The following is a 16723-nucleotide window of genomic DNA, read 5'->3' on the forward strand; positions in this document are numbered from 1 at the left end:
TTATTGAAAAACACTAATTAATGCATTAACTTAATGCATTAAAAATTGTGTAAATAAGAAATCAAATTGCACAAATATTATTTTCCAAATGTAAATTATCATAATTATTTATTTGTGAGACAATAATATTAAATTTTCAATGTAAGTCATAAATGCAATCGATACAATTATATATGCATCCATACAATTCTATAATTAAAGTAGTGTATCGTTGTCATGGAAACGAAACTCGCGCACAGTGCGAATAGGTACACTATAGCCCAGAGAAATGAGACAATAAAAATAAAATTCGGATGCAAGAACTGACCTATGAAAATTCCATTGAAAAATCATGTGCGCAAAAAGAAATATTCGAGATCAAAGGTAACGAAAATAGATTTTTATGGAGAAATCTCCCAATTTTCAATTGGAACAAATGATAACAAATAAAAAAAACTCTTTAATAGAAAGTAGACATATTAGAAATGACAAAGAAAAGAAAAAATCCAAGTGTCTCTATCTATATAAGGGATGTATGAGCAGGATAGATTTAGGGTTGAAATTATTTTCAACTTTGATGATGAAATTTATTACAACTTCATGAATGTATACGCAAAATCAGAATACAATTTTTTAATATCTACCTTGATTTTCGAAATATCGAAAGTTGAATAATTAAAGAAAATTTTCAATGTTTTGAAAATTATGCCAAATATCGAAAAATTTTCTTTTTTCTTTTCTTCTTATATCGTCAACTTATTCTCCCGGCAAAAACCGTTATTGAGCATGATTAATTTTCGCATTAAAACATGCTCCTGAATCATAAAATGCAGATTGCCAGTGGGTAACCCGGTAGCATATTGATTAAATTAATTTTTTTTTCACGAATAAGTAATATTGCCTGAAGCGCTTCGGAAAAATAATTTCGATTCGAAATAAAATCTAATTAATAGAAAAATTCGAAAAATTTCATTTTCTACTACGCAATCCTCCGGAAAATTGGTTTTTGCGACTTTTCTGTTAATTTAACTTTATTTCGAGTCGATTGGTGAAAATCCCATCTTTCTAGCATAGCATAGAACAGAAAATCGTTATTGTCGAGTGGTTTTTGATGCGCTCTTTTGACAATTAACAATTAGCACTTAAAATGCAATTAGGCCAAAATGCGGGATGTTTTTGTGGGATGTTGTTGAGTGAACCTTACACTACAAATAAAAATTTTATAAATATTAAAAATCTGACTTTTTCTTAGGGATGAATTTTTGAGGGTTAAATATTGTAAAAATCGCATTTTTACAAATTTTACGTATTTTTTACTGGAAAACTGAAGGGTTTAAAAAACATTTTTTTGTTAATTTTGACCCCAATTATGTGATAAAATTTCCGAAGCGATTTGTTCAATACAAGTTATCTATTTAAAAAGAATCAGTTTAAAAAACATCCTACCAGATTCCTACAGGCAACCTGCACTTTTAGGTTCAGGGGCATGTTTTAAACGGGATCCTGTATTTTGCCGGGACTATTATAACATAATTCACTATCAAAATTGAAAAAATATCAAAAATTTTGACCTGAAATTACTTGATCATACATCCTTAAGTGATTAAGTGAAAATTGAATCTCTATATGTATATGTATACACTACCCTAAAGCCGGAAATGCTTATAACACTGTTATAAATCTATCTCTTCTATAAGTGCAATAACCGGGACTAAAAGAACATACTAATCCTGTGTAAAATAAAGTCGAAATATAAAAACTATTTTTAAAATTATGACCATGGGCACTATTAAATTAATTTATCGTCATAATTCCATTACCACTAAATACTCTATATCAGAGAAGAGAGACTACTATGGAAGTCCAATCATTATAGAAGCTTTCCCTTTCACTTCCACTCACACTAAATAGATACGATATTCACTTCAATCGTATTTCGCTCATATATGTGTCTATATGAGGTAACAGTCTTCTCTGTCTATATCAACCAATCATAATTAATTATCGAAATAGGGAACTTGCATTAAATGTAAAATTCTATTAAATATAGTATGGGAAAAATTTAGCACTAACGCTATTAAAAAACTAACGGTAGGTAAATTAAAAAAATTTTGAAGGTTCATAAGGTAAATTTTTTATGTTATTTTAAGGTAAATAGTTCAACATCCGTTCACGCTCGGTTTAAAACATAAATTATTTTTGTTTTTCAAATGGTATATGTGGTTGAAACTTTTTCTATCTCTATATAATCTCTATGTCCCTATTATATTATAAATGCGAAAGTAAGGATGTTTGTTTGTTTGTTTTTTTGTTCGCTTTCACGCTAAAACTAGCGAATGGTTTTTAATGAAACTCTACAGTAATATAGCTCATACTTCAGAATAACACATGAGCAATAATTTATAAAGATATATATTAAAAAATAAATAAAAAAAGAAACTTTAATCTGACATTTACTATTTTAAATTTTTACAGAAATCTGTAATTCATGGTTCAAAATGATGACTATAGATGAAGTGGATCAATAATCATCATTTTGAACCATAAATTAAAGTAAAAATTTAAAAATGGTAAATATCAAACCATTCATGACGAGCTTTTCTGATATAATAAATGAATTATGACTATTTTACATTTAACAATATTGAAAACTGTGCACATCAAGAGAGGTGGAGGCTATAAAGCGGTGTATTTTACTTTTAAGTCCAGTGAAACGTGCGGGTATCAGGCTAGTTTTATCTACTTTCGAATTATGAATTTTTCAGATTTTTTCAACCTATCTACAGTTTTTTTTAAATATATTGTTTTCAAGCCCTTTCTGAAATTGCGAGAATTTCTCTCATGATGGAACTAAAGATGTAAACAAAAACTATTACGTTCGAAAATTTTCGGGCCTGTTCGTGTTCTTTCGTTAGTTTACGAATATTCGGCTCTGTACGCTATAAATCGTTGAAATTTATTTGTTAGAAATATTGCAATGCCATAATACTTATTTGTGTAATAATTTTAGTGATAATAAGTAATAATTAATTTTAATAATAAGCTTAAAAACTTGTGATGAACTACTTGTTTTGTTTTCATTGCATTGTATGGCAAGGGGTCTTTCTAAATCATAACAAATTTTCAAATGGTCTACGAGACAAAAAGTTTGGAATCCACTGCTTTGGACAAATAACTTATTTACTGAGGAAAAAAACCAGATTTCATAGACTGAAAGACTAACATATGCCAAAAATTATATTTTGAATAATTTTAAAATAATTTAAAAAATAATTTCGTTTTTCTAGTTAAGTTAAATTAGATGCTTTAAGAAAAAAAAGTATCTATAGTTCAAAATAATGTACCAATTGTCCGCAAATGTTTGAATTTTATTTTATTAAAAACAAAAGATTGTCATATGCCTAAATACATTTTTAATGTAACACTTAAATAGAGGCAATGAATAAAAATTAATATCAGATTGCATGCTGACTGAAAAAATACAAAGTTTATATGGTTGTAAGTGAATGCTAAATGTTTACTTTGAAATTTAATGCAAGTTCCGTATTAAATGTATGAACCAATCTCGATTAATTATAATCCCTATATATTATAAATGTGAAAGTAAGGATGTTTGTTTGTTATGCTTTCACGCAAAAACTAATGAATAAATTTGAATAAAACTTAACAATAATATAGCTCATATATCAGAATAACACATGAGTTATAATTTATAAAGATATATTTTAAAAAAATTAAAAAATTTAATTTAATTTGACATTACCATAAATTACAGATTTCTGTAAAAATAGTCAATATAAAACATATCATGGCCATCTTTTCTGACATACTCAATGAATTATGACTATTTAAAATTTAAAAAAAGTAGAAAACCGTACATATATATATATTACCTGTGTAAAACAATCCCTACCAATATTTTGAGTGGTATTTAAAGGATGAGTGAGAGCAAGAGAGGTGGAGGCTATAACACGATGATCTTTATCAATCTTTGCTTTTAAACCCAGCGAAGCGGATGGGTATTACGCTAGTGTTATATAATTGTGATTGGTTTCCTTGAAATTTTGATTTATTCAAATATTTGTTAAGTATTTTGTATTAACGGTAAAAGAAAACTTCTGAAAAACTAAATAATATATATATACATTTTTTTTTTGCTAAACTTCTTAATACTTTAATGTATATTATAATAAAATATACACTTTTTTAATACCGTTATAATGACTTCAACATCAAAATTAATTGAAAATATTAATAATGACTGACGTATTTGACATTTTTCAAATATATGTATTTATACAAATAATCTCCTCTATATTAAGTACGAAACAAGTTTGTAACTAAAAAGTCTTTAAGTAGATGGTGTTTTGTATTTACTTACGAACAATTATTATTTTATTATATTATAAATATAAAAGCAGTGACGGATTTCAGTGGTTGACAAAGGAGCAATTACCCTTAATAGCAATTCATTCCTTCTAGGCTTCCAGGCAGACAGATCACATTGTCCACTCTACCAGAATCAATTTTTTTTACTATAAAATTTGAAATACTACAAATCCTGTAATTCCTTAACGCCATTCATCGTAAACGGTAATAATATCGGTATACAACGTGTTCTGTTATTGACTGCAGAAACCTAGCTTCCGAAAATAAGCTCATCAAGAGCAAAAAAAAAACTGTTTTCCAAATTTGGATCTGAGGCCTAATTTAAGAGATACGGGTGAGAAAAAATTGATTCATTCACTGACCATCATTCGATAACCAGTACGCAATGATAATCAGTAGACATTAATAAGTTTCACTTAATAATGGGAGGGATTTAAAAAAAAAGTATAAAATTATTTAATTGGTTTTGGTCAAATCCCACTTTTTATATTTTTATTATATTTTTGCGAGAAAACAATAGATTATTAGTAAGCAAACAAATTACGTCACAATAGGCATAGTTTGTTTGTTTACATCCAATGATAATAATAAAAATATAAAAAGTGGGCTATTTTTACCAGATTCAATTAAAAAAATTTGTACTTTTTTTAAAATCCCTTCCATTATTAAGTGAAATTTACTAATATCTACTGATTATCGTTGGCTACTGGTTGTGATAGTCAGTGAATGAACAAATGTATAAATTTTTTCCATAATCTTATCTCCCAAACTAGGCCTCAAATCCAAATTTGGAGAAGAACTTTTTTGTTGCTCTTAATGAGCTTCTTTTCAAAATCGGTTTCTGCAGGCAATAATAGAACAAGTTGTATAGTACAGTTAAAGATGTTAAAAATAAAGGATAATGAAAGAAACCGCTCGTATATTGTTAAAACTTCATGGAATGAGTTTCTTAAGTGTCAAATATCATTAATACCGCATGTGTTAGTGGCGCAAATGTTTCTATTTGTTAATAAACAATAAATTGTTAACTCAATGGAACGGTTAAAGTTGACTTTCAAAATTAATATATAGGAAACTTGAATTACGTATCCGTTATACATGTATAATAGTTTTCGATTATTTGACAAACACTTAACATTTACGTCATACAAGTTGCCTAGTTACTAATTTTTGAAGTGAATTTTAACATTTATTGTTTCATTAAATTAAAAATTTATTGTTTATTAACAAATAGAAACATTTGCGGCACTCTCATGCGTTACTTATGATATTTGACACCTAGGAAACACATCCCATGAGATTTAAGCAAAATGCAAGCGGTTTCTTTCATATTTTATTTGATTTTACTGTGCTAATAGTAAAGTTCCTTCAATGTGTTTATAATCAATGATGTAATCGTAAAGTCAGCAGAAGCTATACGATAAAGGAGCCGAATAAACAAGAAGGTATGATATTACCCAGGAAAGGGGTATTTTTGAGAAAATTCGAATTTTTTTTTTTGTATAAACAAATTAATTTCTATATTTTTTGACATATTTTAAGCAAAAAGAATTTTTTAAATCACAAACTCAAAGTTTTCGTAGAAAAATTTCACAAAGTTTGAAAATTTTCTTCGAGACCCCATTTCGGATTGAATTACTGATTTATGATTTATGTATCAGAAACTTCTATACAATTTTGAACGTCAAAGAATTTAGGATACAAGGGCGTAAACTTTCAAGACAAATAGCTTGCCGAGTAATCTTAATTATACAGAATTGAAAAAAATACACTCGCGTCAGGACTCGATCCTGGACCTCTTGGATTAATTCCAAGCGCATTATCCAGTTCGGATATATGGGCCCTAGACAAAAATTAATCAAATAATTACATAAATTCGATTACCAGTGACGCTAGATTCTATCTAAATTTAAATAATTAATTTACAAATTAAAATTTTGTATTTCTGTCAATTCATAGTGTAACGTTCGTTTTTTTGCCAAATAATTCGTAATATTCCAAATGTTAATTTTTCTTGTTGAAAATAGGTTATGCATTAGGAATTGCCCCCTGGATCCATTTTATTTAATCCGTCACTGCATATAAATGCAAAAGTCACTGTTAATTTAAATATAATTCTATTTAAAACGACCGTATTTTGTTTTTTTTTTCAGTTATATTTTAAATTTGTATTAAGAATCAGATGTAAATTTGTAATTTTGTTTAAAATATATTAATATGTAATTTTTTTTAAACAGTTTTAAATTTTTTTTTCTTTTTTTTTAATTTTAGTTAAATTTAAATTAAAATAAATTTAAAAAATGTTTTTCAAATAAAAATAGTATAAATATGTATAATACTCATTTGCACACTATGTTTTTTGTGGCATAGTAGTTTTTTGTATACTTTTTACTTCAAAACTACTTTGCCTCAATAACTTTACATTCAACGCCACTCAAACAAGATTAAAAAAAAACTATGCTCTAATTCGTTAACAACATTCATCCTTGAATAATTAATATATTTAAAAATCTTTTGAAAATGAAAAAAAAAAGATGCGCCATCTTTGACATGGCTAATCTTTTACACCCATATTCACTAAACAAAAAAACTTAATATTTTTGTTTCGCTAAAAATTTTTGCACTCATGTTACTTTGTTATCCTTGGCCCTTTTGGACTCTATCAGACGTCATTTTAAGGTTAAAGGAGTAGGCTTGAAAATGTTCTACTCAAATATACTCTAAGATTCGTAAGTGTGGTCATTGCAATCGTAAATTCAAAACTATTTATAAAATGAAAAAAGTTGAGTATGTGTCACGGCGCAACACTCGTGTCACCCCCTATTACACTTTATAAAAAACTACAATTTTTCCTCTTCAATTTGACGCATTTGTAAGAGCTAATAAAATATGCTCTAAAATGCAAATATTTCTAAATATCTCCAAAAATATGTAAAATACGACAAAAATATGGATTATTAATTTCAAGAATGTAAAATTTTCTAGATAAATGGTCTTTCAATGTGTCGTATTTTGGACAGAAATAGAGTAAAATGTAATATACTCCATATCTCGGGAACGAAAAATCATACGGCTATGAAATGCATATCAAATTGGAGGGGGGAAATAAAATATTAACTTTGTATTACAAATAGTCTTAACTTTCCGTTTGTCATGGCATATGGAGTCTTAGAGTATATTGAACTGGTTCATCTTCTCATTTCTTTATTTAAAATTAGCTCTGATAGAGTGCAAAAGGACCAAAGACAAAAAAGTTACATGCCTGTAAATTTTGTGTACTTTTAACTAAACAAATAGTGTTGCGTTTTTTGTTTTTTTGTTTAGTGTATAAGTAAATAGAGAATGCTTACAACTATAACATAATATTCTCTATGAATTTAAAATATAGAGAATATATCTACATTGAAATCCTATTTCAATTATATAAAATAATTTTCTATTTACTTTATAATTGAAGTAAGATAATGTATTAATTCTATTACTCATAGGTCGTAGGCTAGACGCAGTATTTGTCACTCATGTCAGAATGGTTAAAAATTCGAGAGGTTGTTGACTAGGTCGTATTTTACAAGTTTTAAAAAAACGTAAAAAGAGTTCACACTTTTATTATAGAGAAATAGCTTCGATCACACATTCTATACCATGGAATCTGATATTCCTTGATAAGTAAGTCAGTAGTCAATGAGAAATAAGTCCTAGAAACTTTCAAGATAAGACTCTCTGAAATCTAGCTTCTGTAAGTTTGTAGTTTTGAATTTAGCAAAAAATATGTTTTTCTATTTCTATTTTGGGGATGCTCTTTCAAATAGTGCAGTTCTTTATTTTCTATAATTCCTACCCAACTCCCAAATAACAGGGGGTTAAGTTAGATTAGGTTATATACAAAGTTAAAGAAGCTAAATTTCAGACGGTTGTAAGTAGAAAGTTCGAATTCTTAGGACTTTGAGGTTATTGAGACTTTTGATCTACTCATCAAGGACTTACAAAATTCAAAGTTTCAGAAAATTTAATCGAAAACCATTCACCATAAGAAAGTGTGACTTCCTTTTACAGCTAAACACTTCTCTTTCTTCAATATTCATAATTTTTAAGCCAACACTGAAAATGTTCGTAGAGGAAAAAGTTGTTAGACACTACCTTGACAAAATTCCTTCAAATATTCAACCGTTCTGAAATGACTGTTCAAAACTACAGCTAGCCCTAAGCGTATGAAAATAATAATTTTACAAAAACATATGAAGTGTGTTTCTCTAATCCCAATTTGATTTTCAATTAAAACAAATGCACTTGAAGAATTAGCATCTGAAACTGAATTGGATGGTGGGTGATACGCTTTAATGAATAATATTCCGTGGTTTTAAACCGAATTGTTTGATTTTCCTAAACAGTAGCAGTTTATCAAGTATGATATCATGTGAAAATATATACAGTCAAAACCTTTTACATCGACAATAATATGAAATACTTGTTAAGAGAATTTTTTACATGTTTTCGTTTGTAGCAGGGGTCATTTTGTGAACGGGACTAACGCCTTCATGCACTAACTCTATTTATTAGTGCATAAGTAAACAAACACGGACAACACCATCTGTTGGTGGGTAGGTGAATGAAGTCGGTAAGTATGAGATCTACTGTATTGATAATTAGCGGAGGGTGGAAAAGTATTAATCAATCAATTAAGAATAATTTTGAAAAAAAAGCTGTATCCAGTGAACAACCAATCAAGGTTTTTTTTTGTAAAAACTTTTCTTTAGTATTTCTGAGAATTTTTTCAAATAATGGGCGTGCAAAGGGGGCAAGAGGTTGGCTGGAAATGTTTGTTTAAAGAGACTCAAAACTTTTTATTTTGGTTTTATTTAATTTGTTCAAGAGGCCGCCATAATCTTATTTGTAGGCAGGAGATAGGAAAGCACCCAAGTTGCATTAATGACGGCTATAACCGACCATCTGACTAGGCACAAATTTTCAATCTGTAGTGGACCTGAAGTGAAGTTTCAAGCAAATTAAGGTTGCCATTACTTACGTGTAATTTCCATGAGTATGAGATCTTCATATGATCCACGGGAATGAGATTAATTTAAACGCGGGGCCTACTCTAACAAAGTGTAGAATTTGGTCACTCTAAACATTTTTAACCTCGAATGCTTACCGCTTTTTCGAGGTCCGAATTTTTCAAAGTTAGCTTTATTAAGTTTAAGTTTAAAAAAAAAAAAACTTAATTAAGTATTTTTAGGTTATATTGACCCAAATCTACAAGACCTGTTTTTCCGGAAATTATTGATTTTTTCACCGGTAGTGGCGACATTGAAAAAAAAACAAAATCGAGGAAAATCTGCCCCGGCATACATTATTCTTAGAGTCAACCTTTTACTCGAAAAAAAAAACATTAAAAAAACGATAAAAATGATCATAAGAGGTCATATCTGGGATCCATGATTTTGGCATTCAGTACGTGTGTACTCTAGCTACAACTTTTGTCTGAAATTTTTTTTGATCTGACCCCTTTGTCCAATGCTAGACTCAAGAAAACAGAAGTTTCCATGTTGTATTTAAATTTCTCGCTTAAAAATGGCATATGCCATGTCTTTTTTTCCTGACCTCGAGCAGCAAAATGACCTTAAATTTCGTGAACAATCCCTTAGAAACGTATTTTCAGCCATTCGCAAAAAAAATCAACAAAATAACAAAACCTGCCAGGCGACTGGACTATATGTTGGTTGAATGTACATGCATTAGCTATAAGGCTTGTTCTAAAACTTTGGCGTAGTCTGGAAATCAATCTGATAGGAGATTAGGCCTTGATTAACAAGCTTGGCCCAATGCTCAATAATGTCCAGCCAAGCTTGAACCAATATTGGACCGGTTGTTATTCTCTATGCCACCACAGTTTTAATTCAGGTTTGATGTCGTTATATCCGGTTTTGACTATATTTCATTTATAAAAACAGAAAACAAAGACTTATTTAACAGCTCTACATCAAACTTAGGTAGGTAAATTTAACCTCTTGGGAGTTGATTGTGTGTCTGTAGCTGAATTATTTATGTATGTGACAAACTGACAAAACATAATATTTTAGTGTATTTTTCAAGTACAATTATTACCTTGGCCTATATTTTTAAAATACAAATTAGTTTTTCTTCATTTTTTTTGTGTGTGCTAATTTAAGGACACTTTTTACAATTAACGTCAAAGAAAAAAGATTTTTATGGGTCGTTCTACAAACTAAGAAACTTTCGGGGTCTCAGCTAAAATATCATGAAAAATATATTAGAAACTAATTCATTTGTATAACAAACAACTGTTATTTTCAGCTATTTCTAGTTGGCCACTAAACTAAAATTATTTTCTTGCGGTAATTACTATTTAAAGTACCAAATTATCAGAATTCTGCAGTGTCTCTCGAACAAATTCTATCCAAAAGTGTAATGTGGTTTATTTACTACGTCATCAAGGCCATAAATTAAACCAAAACAAGTGAAAACATTGTTTTGGTTTAAAACAATTGTGACACATACATAACTGATAATCAAGTACAGTACATATTATAAAATTTCCGCCTAATTGGCGCCCTCACGGGTAAACAGTGATGTTTACGAAAAAATGTTTCAAACAAAAGTTGTTTAATTTTTTATAAGGAACATTTTTTACATTTAAACTTTTGCTCTATCTCTAACGGTTTACAAGATGGGTCCTACGGACCCAAGACCCAATTGACCTACGATGCTCATTTACGAACTTGACCTCACTTTTTACGTCCCGAGTACGCTGTAAAAATTTCAGCTCGATATATTTTTTCGTTTTTGAGTTATCGTGTCCACAGACGGACGGACTGACTGACGGATAACCGGAAATGGACTAATCAGGTGATTTAGCGAACACCTACGATAAAATTTTTTTCCTAGCATCATTATTTTTAAGCGCTACAAACTTGAGACTAAACTTAATATACTATGTATATTTCATATATATATATATATATATATATATATATGGTATAAAAATAAACAGTCTGACATAATCAACGGAGGGAGTCGCGTTCCAATCAGTTCAGCTCTCAGGATCCTAGTAAGATATATTCTTGCGAAATAAATAAATAAAATATGTAATTTTAGCGTTTTGATATATAAGTTGCTTAGACAAAGACTTTGTCTAAGCAACTTAATAAGTTCTGCCCAATTTTGGTTCAAATGTTCTCATTTGTTTGTTTTTTTTTTTAAATATTATTTAATAATTATGAGGATGACCTTATATCATCAAAATTATATATAAGGTGTTCTATAATTGACTGCAGATCTCTTCACTTTCTGAATAAACTGAAAAATAAAGAAAGGAAAAGCTCTTGACCAAATTTCGATCTGAGGCCTGATTAAGGAGATATGGTTATAGAGAAAAATGAAAAATTTGTTTATGTTCTGTACTATGTTCCGTACAAGAAACAATTAACAAAATGCAGTACACACATCGAAAGAAATGATATAATTTGATAATTAAATAAAGAAAACAAATTAATTAAATCAATTAAATCACTTTATAGTTTTGTGAAAGTCTCTTCCATATTATTAAATGACATCTACTACATCTGATGACTATCATTGGAGTGTGAATAAACAAATTTTTCAATTTTTTCCATGAGCATATCTCTTAAATTTGGCTTCCGATCAAAATTTGATCAAGAGCTTTTTCTTTCTTTTTTTTCCAGCTAATTCAGAAAGTGGAAAGGTCTTCAGTCAATCATAGAACATCCTGATTGTGCGATTCTAAGAACAATCCAGATTTCTATCAAGCCCAAAATTCTAAAACTAACATAGGCTAAAACATGTTGTGTTCTTTATTATAGAAAGAATTTCGTAACTAGAATGTACAAAAAATGTCGAACCGAATTAAAACTCATTTTTTTCCTTAGTTTGTAGAACAACCCTCCTAATTTGAGAAATTTTTTCAAATATAGTCAGCATTTAAAAACAGAAATTTTATTTCTTGAATAATGAACGTTTTTTATCTGTCTTAAATCTATAAATTTTTTACATGACTTGTGAACATAATGAGCTTGTAAAATGGGAATGGCATACTTTTTCTTAAATCAAATAACAAGAGTTCGCTTCCAAAATTGCACAATGTAAGCTTCAAAATAAAGTACAATTTACTTTAATACGTTGAGTTGATTGTTATTCAAATTTGAATAGCTGTTCAAAATCGTCAAAAAATCGAGTTTGAACGGATATTATTCTTAGAAACTGCCCGACAAACACGGATTGCAATTTTTTTACAATAAATCGTGGTACAGATAAGTAAAAATTTACCCATTCAAAAATGTTCGGACGCGCCTAAAGAAGTTTTCATTTGATAAATTTTCAGTTTATTGATTTATGAAGAAAAAATTGTATGCACTTTTTTTCCAAGAAGAATTAATAAACAAAAAGTTAATAAAAATTTTGATTGAAAATTATTGCATTTGTTTTTTATTAAAAATTGGGAAAATGATACATATTATTTTCATACGTTTTTGTTTTCCGCAAAAAATTGTTCATTTTTTTAATAGAGTAAGTAATAATGTATTATAGTACAGTCATCTTGGGTTTTCATCTGTTAATTTTGGCATACAAAGTAAACTTTTGGTAACATATGGAGTTTGATAAGTAAACCCAATAAAAAAAATTCAATTGGACTTTTTCTACGCAAAAAATTTTTACCTGAAAATAATTACTTATCCACTGGTAATACAAATTTTATGAAATTTTCATATTTAAATGGTTCTAGAACTGAAAGAAACCTAATTTAAAAAAGAGGTCATGAGCTATTTTATACATATAGATCCTTTACATATAGAAAAATAAACTATGTAAAATTATCATTTGTTTCCGTTTCATCACTCCCCCCCATATCTCCTTGTGGATAGGTTAAAAATAGATAAGAAGAATCTTTTAAGTGATTTATATATCGTATCCAAATTTGAGCTCAATCGATTGAGTTTTTGCAGCATACATGAACCGACTTAACATTTTATATATTAGTACATTAAAAGATGTAACAAAAATCGGCTAATTAAGGAAAATGAAATAAATCGCTCACTTTTTGTTAAAACCTAGTGTAATGTGTTTTTTAAGTATCAAATATCATTTGTAAGCCACAAAAGTTGCGCAAAAGTTTCTGTTTGTTAGTAAGCAATATTTTTAATTAAATGAAATGGACCATGTTAGAGGTGACTTATAAAATTAATAAATAGGCAACTTGTATTGCGTATTTTTCATGGCTGATACGTAATACAAGTTACCTATTTATTCAGCAAATGTTCAATTTATTCAGTAAGTCAACTTTTACGTCGACAGTTCTATTTTATTATCAATTTATTGTTTATTAGCAAATAGAAACATTTGCGCAACAAACTCATGGTTTACGAATGATATTTTACATGTAAGAGATCATCGGTCCACCAGGTATTAGCAAAAAGTAAGCGATTTGTTTCATTTTCCTTAATCTGTTACTTCTTTGACTGTACGATATTTAGATAAAGGCTTATTCTTACTTTAATTTTCTTTTCTTTTTTTAATATCGTGCGACTTTTTGCTTCTTAGATATGATTGTTTTTATAAGCAACGGTCGCAATTTTAATACACTCAACTTTTCAACGTGTTCTTGGGTTTCCGGGGAACTCAAGTTTTTTATAAGTCTCAGTAAATTAAAGACCTTGTGATAGAAATGTGGTGAAATTACTTAAATGAATTTAATTATTTAGATTATTTTTTTGCTCTACCATTTTCTCTCTTAAAAATCATTGAATAATCACTTAGATTAAATAATCACTGAATAGTCAAATTATTTTTAATTAGCTTTTTATTTAGTGCATTAAAAAATAAATTTATATAAAATTATGTGGAGGTTATGATTTACAAAGTAAAAAAATATTTAACGCGTGAAATATTAGACGCATGTACAGAACGTGTAAGAAAAACTCTCATTATGCGACTAAAGATTACCGAACGGTTGACGTGAGCGCTTAAGGGTTAAATTGGTGGTAAAGCTTATTTATTTTCAGTTGTTTTGGAGATATTTTCAATGAAAGTTATTCTAAACAGAAAAGACTGAAAATTTTTATGTTTGGCTCAAATTAGAGAAACTTTTTTCTTTTTTTTTTTAATTAGTTCTACTTATCAAACTGTATAGGTCATCAAATATATATCATGTATGTGAAAGGTGAGAGATTTGTGGAACAATATGATTCAAATGACTGTAGTATAATATTTTTCGATGCAATGAACAATTTTTTTCATTATAACAATTATTTTGCAGCAATTAAAATAAACAGTTGAAATTTATTCTCAATATAAATTTCTCGATAAATTGATATGAATGAAAGCATACCTACACTGAACGACATTATAAAATGGAACAACAGTTTAAAAAGTTTTATGATTCTTATAATAGGGTATTTTTTATGACATTTGCCACGATTAACGAAAATATAAATACGATAGTTATTATAAATTTGACTGATTTTTTATAGCTTATAAGCGAATTTATATTAAAAAATACGAAAAATGTCTTATTATTGAATTTAATTTGACTGAATTTATCAATCATTTTTACTGAGAAATTGAAATTTAAGAAACCATGAACCACGGAAAGAGAGTGTTAAGAACAGTCTCGATTGTATTTAAGCCGAAAGATTGAAAAACAGATTGATATTAATATTAAGGCTGTTCTACACACATTTTTGATTGCGTGAATTCATTCTTTGATTGGCGTGAAACTTCATAATTTTTTTAAGAATCCTCTTAAATATTCATTGGTGGTAAAAAATTTACTAAGAAAAACGGTTTTCTAGATAAGAATGGTTAAAGTTACAATTGAATTTTAAGCACTGTGATTAAATCATTTACTCTATAGATTTGAAATTTGGGTATGTTATAGGTATTCATATTCTGTCTGCCCTGGATTATTTTTCGAAAATTCTGTTAATTTTCCCAGTTTTCATTGTTCACATTCAGCTACAGAGGAACAATAAAAAATACCTGGGTGTAATAATTTTCGAGAAACAAAAGTACCCAGGGTATGTAGAATATGAATACTTATAACATATCCAAATTTCAAATCGATAGAGTAAAGGATTTAATCACAGTGCTTGAAATTCAATTGCAACTTTAATCATTCTTAGTTGGAAAACCGCTTTTCTTTATAATATTTTTGTCCACCAATGAATATTTTAGAGGAGTCTTAAAAAAATTATAAAGTTTTACGAAAGTCAAAGTATAATTTCACGCCAATCAAAACTGTGTATAGAACAACCTTAATGAAAAAAAAAGTTTTTTTTTTTCAAAATTATTCCATTTTATATATCTGAGTCGCGTTCACTTGTATTTTCAATAAGACATTAAAACATATAATTGCCAATTTCTAAAACACTCAATTGCGCCAATTCTTTGTCAAAATATCCTCAGCCTGAGGATAAAAGCGAACACGACTCTATTAGTGTATGCCATATTTGTTGAAAAATTGTCATATTGATGGCCTATATTTTTTCAAAATGTCAAACAGGTACTTAATTTTCCAAATCAATTAATACTTGCAACTATATTCATACTAATTTCAAAAATAAAAATTCCAAAAAATCAAAAAACTAAAAAAAAAAATGTAGATACAATTAAATTCTAAATTACATAATGATGAACAATTCGATTGAACTGAATTGAGTATGCGTGAATTATTAATGATGAATATCAGATCCTTGATTAATAATTCAAAAATCATACAAACTCAAAATTTCAATGGAATTTGGGAGTGTTCAACTCATATAATATAGGCCATAAAAAAAGAAAATTTATTTTATTTTAAAAGAAAATATTTAAAGATATACTGACCACGTCAATAATTTGTTGAAGAGTTAAACCAAAGCGTACTTCCATCGGTTCGGATTCATTCGCCACAGGCCTCTCTAATGTGTTGTATGTGTTTAAGAGGTTATTAAGCAACCTTTTTTCATGCGGGCCTTGAAGTGAGCCTAAAATAACAAAAAATAAATCTTTAGATTATATTATAAACAATAAATTATCTAGTAATCATATTAACTAAAAGGGTTCTTGTATAATTTTATTTATTTTAAAAGGATATAGAACTAGATACAGCTCTTACCATTAGATACAAAACTGCCATCTGTTAACTTTTTTCATAAGTAAAAATAATAAACCAACGGACCTCACACAAATTATATGTAATCTGCATTTCGGTCAAACTTTTTCAAATTTTGGCAAATGGTAGTTTAAGTCATTCAAAAGAAAAGTTCCCCTGGTCACAAGTCATGAAAGTGGCAGGATTTCATGTGATAGATAAATTAAAGTTGAAAAATGTACTCATTTTTAT

At 28.4% G+C, this 16723-nt stretch overlaps 1 protein-coding gene across 2 annotated transcripts in view; it reads right to left on the reverse strand.

Moving 5' to 3' along the window:
* The window catches only part of LOC123302565 (neuronal acetylcholine receptor subunit alpha-7), a 168029-nt gene that overhangs the window by 123414 nt on the left and 27892 nt on the right, over positions 1-16723 (reverse strand). For both annotated transcript variants that reach the window (XM_044885537.1, XM_044885535.1), the window contains exon 2: positions 16225-16364. In XM_044885537.1, the coding sequence (XP_044741472.1) occupies positions 16225-16364 (140 nt within the window). The remainder of the gene's footprint in view (positions 1-16224; positions 16365-16723) is intronic.

Source organism: Chrysoperla carnea, chromosome X, assembly GCF_905475395.1.
Source record: "Chrysoperla carnea chromosome X, inChrCarn1.1, whole genome shotgun sequence".
In the NCBI taxonomy this organism is placed as follows: Eukaryota; Metazoa; Arthropoda; class Insecta; order Neuroptera; family Chrysopidae; genus Chrysoperla; species Chrysoperla carnea.